The 12,556-nt window shown below is 29.7% G+C and overlaps 1 protein-coding gene across 1 annotated transcript; it reads left to right on the top strand.

Annotated features, from left to right (window-relative positions):
* The first annotated feature begins 2,079 nt into the window (after positions 1–2,079).
* On the top strand, positions 2,080–11,167 carry LOC125067055 (solute carrier family 22 member 7-like). Its single transcript, XM_047675432.1, has 7 exons — positions 2,080–2,372; positions 2,843–2,946; positions 4,795–4,949; positions 6,065–6,233; positions 8,335–8,470; positions 9,906–10,219; positions 10,951–11,167. Exons 1-7 carry the CDS (start codon positions 2,175–2,177, stop codon positions 11,165–11,167), a joined length of 1,293 nt encoding a protein of 430 aa, XP_047531388.1. The 5' UTR covers positions 2,080–2,174.
* Positions 11,168–12,556: the final 1,389 nt, after the last annotated feature.

Here is a 12,556-nt window from a genome sequence, read left to right as displayed (position 1 = left end):
CATTTAGATTTTTAATGTCAGAAAAATGTTGTAAATTGTTTCTTTGTGTAAAAGTCGCATTGCTTTGTAAATTAAGGCAGCTTAAAAAACTGTCGTACTTTGAATAATTTGCTTCTTAATATTATAAGCATAAAAAATTTCAAATTGTATCTTTATGTACGTAATGGTCACGTTTTATTTAATTACAATATTCATAAAAGTGTGACAAAGGAAAATTCATTTTTTCAGGACAAGTCATAATTTTAAAAGTAATAAAAATAAAAATTCTCAACCTCTTTTTTATTATAATGTTGTTATTAGTTATTATAATATTGTATCAATCATCTTTTTAAATCAAACTCGTTTAGAATACTCACAGCTTTAAATAAAATTATTATTTTCTTTTTGTAATGATCTTCGTACCTGTTACGACGAAGTGTGACACGAAATGAATTCGGATACCTTCTTATAAGTAAAGCTAACAGGGTTCTGTCCAACATGATACAAGTTGTTTATCATTTTCTTATCGTGACTCTTTTTTATTAATCTGTATATTTTTTTAGTTTCACTGTTACGTTTTAAAATAAATATTATTCTTTCATTCAATTAATGGCGAACAAAATTACTTGAAATAAATAAATTAAAATAATAATTGAAAAGGATTAAAATAAAATTATTAAAATCTTTAATAAAAAATAAGGATTCATTAAAGTTAAACAAATATTTTTACTCGTATTACTGCTTTAACCATTAGGACATAAGTATCTGTAAATAGATCCAATCGCATAGTATCGTTGAATGCTTTGAAGATATTTTGGAAAAGTCAGTCAAACGACCTTTCTAGTATTTTCCTTATTAGACCTTATACCACAATGCAGTAACAGTTGAAGCAGAGCTTTATAACAAAAAGATGTTTATATTTTAATTAACTAAAATAATTACTGTTAAAAATCTATTGAAACTATGAACAAATGCATAAAAGCCTCTGCATGGCTATTACTATAAACCACAGACGGACAGGCTCCGAAACCTCACGTTTAACACAAGCTTTTTATAACGTAAGATAGAGTCGGTAGAGACTGCTGAAGAGGACTGCATTTAACCTGCCTTATGTATAATGTTTATATATTTTTTGGAGATTAAAGTATTAAATAAATTAAACACAAAACTGTTCTTTACATATCACAGAATGGTCCGTCTGTTATCCTAAAGTAAACAAAGAAAAACATAATATTCAATAATTATATTTCCGTGACAAGTTGTAATAATATTTTTAAAATAATTAATAATATTAACTTAGCATAAGTATTGAGAGTTTCCGGTTAATGGTTTAGATAACTCAAAGTACATAAACGTTTAAATAAACAAGAGATAATATGAATTGATACCGTTTAATATTATATCTCACAAATCTTATTTAATGTGAATATATCGAGGCATTTCCTGTTCTAAATAATAAGTAATATTTAAAAGAAATACAATTTCGGTTACTATGTATGAAAGCGATATATATTATTTGCTTTAACCTTCCTCGACAAGAAACTAGATTCTAGAAAAAATTTTAACAGGATCGGAATCGAATTATCTTCTTAAGACTACTTTTTATATAATAAATAAATGCCTGCAATATTAATAAAATAATTATATATATATATAGAAAAGTTATTCTAATAAATAATAATATTTAGTTACATTACCTACCGCCATATTCCAGTGAATCGTGATTTCTAAATATAATAACAATAAGCGGAATTGGTCTTCAATTGCATTTAACTAAATCTGCACTTAAATAGCACTAGAACATTTTACACATCCTTGTGCTATATTCTTTAAAGTTATTTGCATTGTATATAGTAGCTTATATACTTATTTATAGTTTACTTAACAGAGCTAGATGTAACAGGTTATCAATGACAGAATAAATCCAGTTGGCTTAGTTGAAGACATCTATAAATTTTGTAGTTCGTATGTGTTTTTGTATTAATTATTTGGAATGTCAATGTAAATACAATATTTTCTTTGCTTCAATGACAAGAAAAAAAAGGTTTATAAATAATACATTTCATCTTTATTTGCATAACAATTATTTACTATTATATTTTAGAATTGGAACGATTCACGAAGATGTTACAACGGACGTATTGGGTCTTATTGGCCGCTGGCAATGGCTTGTTACATTTGCTTCTGTAACCTTAATGATACCTTCAATGTTAAATGAATATGAGGACATGTTGCTTCTGGAACCTTCGGAGGGCATATATTGTGACTTATCAGATACGACTTCGATTACGAATTCCAGTTTATGTACTTTCACTGTACTGAACGGTACGAAGGAAATCAAGTGCAATATATGGCATATCAAATTTATGTGGATAATATGGATAAAAAAGACGGTAAATATTATTTACATCTTACGCCGTGCTGACACAGCACACTTGCAAAAATATAATTGTCTTTAAAACAAAATCTTCGAATTGTCAATTGACCAAACGTTTAAATAAATTGTTCTAATTTTATTAATATTGTATATAACCTTTGAACACGAAGATATAACCAAATCTATAGCATTGAAAATATATCTTGTTACGTAAGTCTTGAAATATCCTCCAAACTTTTCAAACAGAAGGGACGGAAAACTGCCCAGCGTAGGACCTGTTATATCTCTCATGTCTCTTCACACCTGCAAAAAATAAATGTCAAGCTTCCAAAATAATTCACTAATAATGCATATATAAATAAATACCATTGCATTCATTTATTTAGAGGATAATTTAAAACTTTCTCCGTATCCAACGAAAGTTTTTTATCAGTGTATCTGTCGTTCATACGAATTGCATTGTTACATATATTATTCTTTAAGCAGTGGCTAGTTTTCTGCGACCAAAGGACGAAAGTATTGTCAACGACGATTATATGCAGATTGGGTCTTCTATTTGGCTGTATAATTTTCGGGCTTGTGTCAGATAAGTAAGTTAATTAATACATACTATTTAATATTAAAATAAGAAAGAGTCCGCAATAGACCCGTAGTATACTTTTGAAGTCGATGGAATTTAAAATACCTATTGTCAATCTTTGCTCTAATGAACACTAAGCAAATACTTAATCGTCTCCTTTTGACCTCCAAACCGCCTTCAACACATTGGTGTACAAAAAATGCAGTTAGGTCGCTAACTTTGAGATAAACAATCTGCTTTTTATACGATGTTTATACAAACAGCGAAATCCATTTATTAAAATTAAAGAGCAAGTGAATAGAACATGTAAAACTAAACCGATGATCATAGATTCAAATCTGGGCAAACACTGCTACAGTAGAGTACACTGTGTGTGCACAGTAGAGCAGCGTGTTAGAGTGAACTCTAGGACTTCTTCTGGATGAAGGGACATTTCTTACCGTTAGAACATATATGGGCTGTTACAATATATGGACGCATTAGAAAGTATCGGGTGATATCTTATGAAAATATGTATAGAGCTTTTTGGTATTTTTTTTCATAACAACAAATATAATTCCTTATTATCTTATCTTTGAAATCTCTAGTTTCTAGGGTTTTCTAAATAACCTACATACTTGTATAACCATATCTAAATTAACACATTTGTGATATGCTAAAAAATATGAAAAATTCTATCAGTATGTCTTAAACAAATATTTGATCAAACGATTAAAAATTAAGATGTTTTCAGTATGCAAGTCATTAATAATAACACAATGATAAAACAAAATTGTAGCTATCATTTCATATTTGCAATTTTCTCAGTGACACGTTCAGTTTAATTTAAGCATTTATTTCACGATGACGCTGATATCTTATTTTGATTTTCACAGTCATGAATATTTTTTTTTGTAAATTGTTTATAAATGTCTCTTTCAAGATTTCAGATTTTCATTCGAAATGCAAGTTTCTTCGAGAAGTTTTCCTTCACCTGGAACGAGGCGTAGTTTAAACAACAATTAAGCACAAACAAATTCAGTGGTACATGCTTGGGATGAAATCCGAAACCCAAAATTTAAAATTTTCGTTTTCTTACCACTGGGTCAACTAGACTCAATACTCATAAATTCAAACTGAAACTTTACTTTCAAACTTATCTATAAATTTCTATAAAAGCGATTTCAATAAAATTATGATCAGATTTTTGATCTTCTAAATGTAGTAGAATTTAGTAAGTTACTATGAAAAAATTGTTTATTACTAGTATTGGACAAGTTCTATATATTTAATAACTATAATTATTATTGTCACAGCACTAGCACAACTGAAGGTTGTCAAAATTTTAGCTCGTCGGTTGAGTAAAGCTGATTTCAAATTATGTTGACACATAGACACTAAGGGTGCGTTTGTAGATATTATCTGACGGTTCGTTATGAGATACGAACAAGTTATATAAATGCTTATAATTTTTTTTACCAAAAATGTGTTTATAATATTTAGACAAGGATTTGTTACCAGGACCAAATAAATAATAATTTTAAAATTTTGGTACATTAAGCAAAATCTAATATATATATTTCGTACACACACACACACACACATCAGCCCGCATTCGTCCACTGCTGGACATAGGCCTCTCCAAATTTTATTTTATTAAAAATATTTCGTACATATACATAAAATTAATATAAAAATGTACATATCAATCTACTCTTATTACTGATAAGATTAGCGACTTAATCATTTTATCTGTTGAAAAGTATCGTTATCGCCTAATATCAGTTGATGTTATGTAAACCATATTATTAATATACTTAGTACATTTACTTCATTAAGTTACACAAATGAGTCACATGAATATAATTTTTTTTTTCAGTTTTGGGAGAAAACGCGCTATCACAATAGACGTCTTGGCAGACCTTGGATTCCGGCTTATTTTAACATTCTGCGACACAGAAAGCTGGTTTAATCTGTTAATTTTCTTGAGATCAATTTTTGCGAGTGCAAACATTTATACAGGCCTCGTTTTAGGTATGCATAAAAAATCCAACATAAAAAAAAAATCCAATTTTACTCCAAAATAAAAGCTATTTTATGCTTAAAAATATATTTAAATTATAAACGCAACGCAATAACATTAAAAGAAATCATTACCTACACTAAAGTTCAAAAATTCAACAGTTTATAGCAAAAATATATAAATCTTGATTTGAGTTGACATTTCTTAATATATCATAAGAGTACTAACATATAGCAGACGGCACACATCTCAAGGTCAACTTGTTACAAGTCGAGCTTAGAATAATATTTTTCATCGTGTTTTTCTCTATCTTAGTCTGAATAATTTGTGTTTTATATAAGCCGGTTATTTTAAAACCAATAAAGGAATCACTTATGTGGGCAAACACAATCAGACATTCGTAGATTTACAAGATTATGTATAACTTGATTTTGTTTTGAAGTAGGCATTTCGAAACATTTTCTCTTAAAAGTTAACATTTTCGGGATCAGAACAAAATAATGTCAAAGTATCATGTCATCGCAACATATTTGTTTGAAAATACATATAATATTATGACGTATTACATTATGTTTGTTGAACTTTATAACACGTACGCGAATGAATGAAAAGGAACTAAGAATGAGTTTTGAATAAATTACAAATAAATATTATTAATTTGATGTACGTTTCAAAAAGTAAATGGCTCAGGGTCTAGAACGTGTAAACCTTAACCGTAGACTGCAGGTTTAAGCTCGGCCAAGCACCGCTGAGTTTTGTGGTTTTCATTATACTATCATACACATTTAGTGACCAGCGATGAAGGAAACTATCGTGAGGAACAGTGCATGGTCGTATAAAATGATGTAGCGAGTGTTTCCACCATTCCGTTTTGGAATTGCGTGGCAGAAGGAAAGGAGGTCTTTGCCCTTAGAAGGCTGTTTATATTTTAGAATCAAACCCGGAAATATTATGTTAATAAATAAGATACCATGTTCTAAAAAAAATAAATTTTATGTACTAAAACAATAAAAGTGTATGGAAAATATTTGCTTAATCGTTTGAGTATAAATGAAATCATAGAAACAGATAAATATAGACAAAAACATAGAAAAAATATATTATATAATAACATAAATATTTTCAGTCTCTGAAGTAGCAAGCAGCACTTGGCGAACTTCTTTAAGCGCAATCGTGTCAACCCCAAGACTTCTAGCCAGCGTATGCTTAGTGCCCTTAGCGAACGCCGCCCCTAATCTAGAGACATTTAACTTCATGGCTTGTCTCTTTGATGTATTTCTACTGTTCCTTTTAAGGTAAATGTATAAAGTAGTTACACATACATATTACTGTTAGGTAATTGCAATATATAGTAAAGAATGAGCATTTTACATGTTTATGAAAATTTGTCCATAATCGGGTATCATTATCTAGTTAGTACGTGCCGATTATCTCTAAGATTACATCAACTCATTGTCTATATTTAATATACCACATTATTTATTATAAGTACTGGCTGCATATTGTTATAAACGATGAATTAACAATAATAGTAATATAATTAAATTCCACTCCTAACTGAATCTTCGAAAAAATTCTTATTTGACGGGCTTATGTGCCGCCTATGGTAAGTGATCATCACCGCTCATAGACATTAAAACAACATTGACAATGAAATATTAATTCCTTACAACGCCAATGCGCCACAACCTTGGGAACGTTACTCCCTTGTGCCTGAAGTTACACTATGCGATATCATCATCATTTTAAGAACATATTTATGATCGAAGATAGCACAAGTCCTGTGGCGCAGAAACCAGTTATAATACCACTGCATCAACCGGTAATATTATCACGTAATTTTTTTAAATAAAACAATAATTAATTTAAACATTTATGCACGCATTTGTATATAGTTATAATATATGTACAGACAAATCCATAGATCACATATGAGGAAGTGTAACTTATATATATTAAATTAATTTGATATCATAATGTTAGCAAGAAATTTAATGTGATGTAAAATGATTAAGTACGGCCATTTACGCAGCTGTTTTCTTCATCAGATGTTACAAGTTGTATTTGATGATGCGTTAGAATCGTTAATTATATTATTGTTGTTATATTTGTGTATCGTATCATAAAATGACAATTAAATTGACATATTTTTTTTATTGTAACAAATGCGATACAAAACATTGATTTAAAATATTGTAAGAATCTACGTTTGGCAACGTAGAGCGTATCGCCGCACTAAGAAATACTCGATTGTCAGCTTTGATCGCTTTGTCATTTTGAAGCACAAGAAAACCCACAAGTCCCCATTGATCCATGCGCCGGTAAGGAAGTTGTTCAGGGTCAAAGGTCGCGACGAACAGTTTTTCGCAATTATCTCAGTCATAATTATGGAAAAAAGTAGTTATCAAATTTTAAGCTCATAAAATTTCCAATAAAAAGATACTATACTGATTTCGAGAAAATTTGATTTCAAACCTACTTATACTCCAATTCTAGGGCAGAAGATATTTTATAGAGAGCTAGAAAAATAAGGATATACGGCCAAACTTTGCCAAGCAATGAGCCGATCCAATATAAATGGGTCAAATCAAATATAGATGCTAACATTTACATTAATCTTAATGGATCCTTGTTAATTTAAGCTTAATATGACTTGAATGACTTCGTTAAAATAAAATTAAAAATGTCTAAATCTGATTAATGCTGAGTCGATATTTTACATGCTTCAAAAAAGTTTCTTGCTTTGATTCGGTTTATCAAGAGAACTATTTGTCTGATATTACGAACTTTGAATATATATTAACTGGTATACTTTTACTTGTTTATTAATATTTATACTGTTTAAATATTCTTTGTTTTTACTTAAAATATGTAGGCGGCAAATGGACCGATGTTAAGTCTCACTCACAGCCAAACACTAACCACTCGGTAATGCGATTAGTGATATCCCTTGTTTCCGAAATCACAGGCTCACTCATCCTTCAAACTGAAACACAACAAATACTAAATAAGTTTTGCGGTAGAATACACGATGAATGGGTGATACCTATCCAGACACCTATCTACCACCAAGTGAATACCAATATCACGTTAATTCATTTTACTTTATCAATATTTTATAAAACCAAAACAGTGGTTTGTTCTAAAAAGCACCATGTTACACTATGTCAAAATAATATGCTGTAACTACATCATATGTTTTGGTTTTTAACGATGAGTCTCTTTTAGAAAACTAAGGCTAAAAAAACTAAATTTTTCACCTTTGCTTGTTACTATCCAAAAAACATATATATTTATATCTTCTCTGTACTGTGGTGTATTTACAAATAAAGGAGTATTCTATTATATTCAAAAAACATTCTTTAATTTTAATTCAAAAATTTCGTTTATAAATAGGTGGACTCCAGAATCACCTCAATGGCTTCTTTATAACAGAAAAATTCCTCAAGCCGAAAAAATATTACAAAAAGCTGCAAGAATAAATAGAATCAATGTTTGCAGCAACTTCAAAATAAGACCAGTCAATCACAGAGTACGTCTGTAAGTCGTAATAACTTTATGTCTATAAATAACGCATCAGGCGTTGATAAGTTCAGTTAGGGTCCCTAACCTTTGTACTCTTCGACTCTATTATAACAAAAAGTATAGCACTGACCATTATCACTGTCGCCTGGCAATCAACTGTTTGTATATTATAATTAGGTATTTTATAAACATAGCATAGCTGATGTAGGCGTGAAGGGTATTGCGTTCATATAACGAGATTATATATAACGATGTTAATTATAGGTGACTGAGCGTGAAGATTGATTTATATAATCAAAATTAATTGTATTAATCTTTATTCTGAGTGGTTTGTTTTATTTTATTATTTACAAAAAATCGGTTTGACTCACAATTTCATTTATTTATTGAATAACTTATTCTTTGGAATGATTATTATTAATTAAATACATCTATTTATTCTTTTATATTTTCATACATGTCAAAACAATTCAAAACTACTTCTAATTCCGTACACTTTATACATTTTACAACTATATTGCTACTTTTCTTTCAGGCCTATGTTTGCTTAGACGAAAACCAGACATGCCTGGGTATTATTACAAAACATAACATTAGAGTATTATCCATATCAATACTAGTATTTTGGAGTTTCTACTATTTCTTATGGAGCTCTTTATATATTGGAATATATTCTAAGCCTAACCAATACACATTGTTAAAATTGCTTACGATTATAGCTTTATTGAGTGTATTCAATTCGTTTTTATATAAAAAAGTTACGTTAAAATTTTTACTTGTTATAAATATAGGGCTTCTAAGTGCATGCAACATATCACGTATATTTATGGAATGTTTTAAAGTGAATGTAAGTTTGTACAAAATTTTTTATTAATATATTTTGCAATTAATTTTCAACAGGCACTTTTTGTTAAAAGTCTTATAACTCAGGTCATATTTTATTACATCACAAGAATATAAAATTCATGCTTCTCAAATCAATGGTTTAAATTATAAGCGGGTTAAACTTCGAAGCGTATCTTCTTGTATCAAAGTCAGAGACAATAATCTTTATTCACTTGCTTATTCATAGTCAAAAATCTATCACTGGTTCGGGAATTAACATCTCCGATCTGAGAAGAACCGGCAAAATAAACTCAACAATAAACTGTATAATAATATATACTAAAACTTGCACCATAGCGCGGTGTATCTTCTGTTATAAATTTAATGTATATTGGTTTAGTTGTTTCTGTTAGGTAGGCATTACAAAAATATGTCTCCTCATTGATTAGTATAGGCTATTGATTATATATTAAATATCAAGAGCCCCCCCTCCCCTTTCAGTTAGTAAATCTATCAGACGTAATTTTCTCAAGTCATAATTAAAAATAATTACGAAAAGAGCTACTGAACTGCAATGAGAAAGCTTTAATTTTACTTATTTCTACTTTTATTTGCAGCACTCAGCATTTGGAATTGTCACGTCTATATCTTTAGGAACTGGTGTGATAATACATGGACTAATCCTAAACATTACACCTCGTTTGTTTGCAATAAACATACGTTGTACTTTACTCGGATGCTGTCATTCCAGTGGTCAATTGGGTAGCATTATTTGCTACCTCATAGTATCGTTTCATGTGTTTGAAGATGTTGTATTGATTGTAATAGAAACTGGACTATCCATTGGATTGTTACTTCTATGCTACGTGATTCCTGACGTAGATAGAAGGGAACTACCAGACGTTATAGAAGATATGGACTATTTTTCAGAGTAATAATAAATTTTATTTGTTGCACGTCCCTTTTAAAAATCTTTTTTTTTATTCATGAGTAATGTTTAAGTAATGATGACGTTTTAGATCTGTATATTGCAAGAAGAAACTCGAAAAACACTGTAGAACACAGACAAACAATAAAATGTTAGAGTATGATATTCGACATTGACTATAACAAATTTGCGTAACACTTGAACTCTTAGGGAATCGCACTGCTTTTCGTCCACTTCGGTAGATTTTCTTAATTATGAATGATAAAACCTCAATAACTTTTACTGACCCTACCCTGATTTCGGACCCGGGGCTTAACGATCGAAAGCCGAACTAAATACACTAGCCACTAGAATAACGAGCCAGCTTAGAAATAAATATATTGATACACACTTAACCCACTCTTTTTACTTAGACAATTTATTCATTTTCTCGTCACTTGATCTTTCACTATTATCTTTATTATCTGTATTAAACTCTTATTTTGTAATAAATAGTTATTACGAAGGATTTCATCTACTTTGGTTTTTACCGATAAATATCAATACTTTTTATTGTAAACCAGTGTAACTACAGCGATGCTTCCCACATACATAAAGTTTTCTTTAGTGTTTCTAAGTGATTGCTGTGCTAAATAAAAAATAAATTAAAATACATCTATCAGAAACGAGGACCACGAGCTGCTGCTAGTTTATTTAGAAATAGGGATCTTATTTTATTAGTATTATCATTTTAGGTTATCGAAACCTCTTCGATGGGCGACGCAAAAAACGAACTCTCCATCAAATGAAGAATTAGAGATAAGAGTCTACTCATTCGGCAGCACGGGGCAAAATTATTCTGCTAACAATCATCACAATGAACGACTTCCGGCTCAAAGAATTGGATTCAGACGATTCCTACCATTGTTTCAGGGTTTTACGAAGAACACTCGTAGAATATTTCACATATAATAATTTCGTATGAGTGTCTAGATATATTACTGTGCTCAGTATTTAACTATATGTATCTATTGTGATAGTGTCTTAAAAAAATATTAATCTCTTAAATTATTTGAGCAAGAGTTATTAACTATCTTTACTATCGGAATAACATCCTTATTTAAAACAAATAAGTTTTCAGCAAAATTAATTAAATATTTTAAAAATCGAATTCTCTTGTTATTCTCTTTTACCAAATGGATGATAAATGGTAGTAGAAAGTAACATAATAACAGCTAAGTGCCCTTATAAAGTTTGGGTAGGTGCACTATAACATAGTCGTAAGTAAGGAGCCGTGATGGTCCAGCGGTGAACGTGAATTATCAATGATTGCGGGTTCAAAGTTCAAACCCATGCAAGCACCACTGAATTGAATAGTATATTTTTTGTGTTTATAATACATCCAGTGCTAGGCGGTGATAGAAAAAATGTATCTACCAATCCTTATTGGAACAGGTTGAATTAAGGTCAAAGCTTTCTCAAAAGGAGAAGAGCCCAGCTGCGAGACAAATATAGGCTTTTAGTTTACTTTCATAAAATAACCATAAAGTACCTTAATATTTAAAAAAAAATACATAATATTTTACTTATTTTGTACACAAAACGAATCCTGGTTTAGGTGACCTTTTATAACTTTACACATTGTTCATTTGGTCGGGTTCAAACTTTACAATCGACATTTTTATGAAGGTTTCCTGAAAAATGTATTCCCCGAAAAAATATTTTTCTAAAATCAAACCTTATTACTTTGCAATTGTAGTTATTATAATAATATGTCATTACACATCGGTCCTCCACCTACATTATATAGATTTGATTTTCAAATATTATCTTATATCAAAAACTAGTTGTCGCGTTTTAAGGTCCTCGTCGTCAGATGTTTGACATAAAAAAGGCCGTGAAAGAGCTACAAAAACCAACAAACAAACAGAGTTACTTTCGCATTTAATATAAGTATAGTAATTCAATATTATAAAATAATGTTAAACCATAAATTACAAGTATCATAAACGTTGCAGCCAATATTACAAATATTGTAAATTCATAATTTGATAAAATTTTACTATTTTACTTTACAAAATCATGACTTACGCAATCCATTATTTTATTGTTATGTTATCAAAACAACGAACTAGCTGACGCAAAGGAATTTACTACGAACAACAATCACATATTTAGAATTACTTATCAAGAATTACGTACATATTTATATTAAAAAAAAAAACGATATTTTTTAGAATTGCTTCTTTATATTATTGTTACAAAATAAGTTCAACACATCAAATCACAATATTACATTTGCGATTTTATAAACATTTACATTCAAAAACAAACAATAGCATATGCTTACAGTTGAGTAGG

The sequence above is a fragment of the Vanessa atalanta genome, chromosome 10, assembly GCF_905147765.1.
Source record: "Vanessa atalanta chromosome 10, ilVanAtal1.2, whole genome shotgun sequence".
In the NCBI taxonomy this organism is placed as follows: Eukaryota; Metazoa; Arthropoda; class Insecta; order Lepidoptera; family Nymphalidae; genus Vanessa; species Vanessa atalanta.
The sequence above is the reverse complement of the archived record's forward strand: the minus strand, read 5'-3'. Positions and strand labels throughout refer to the sequence as shown.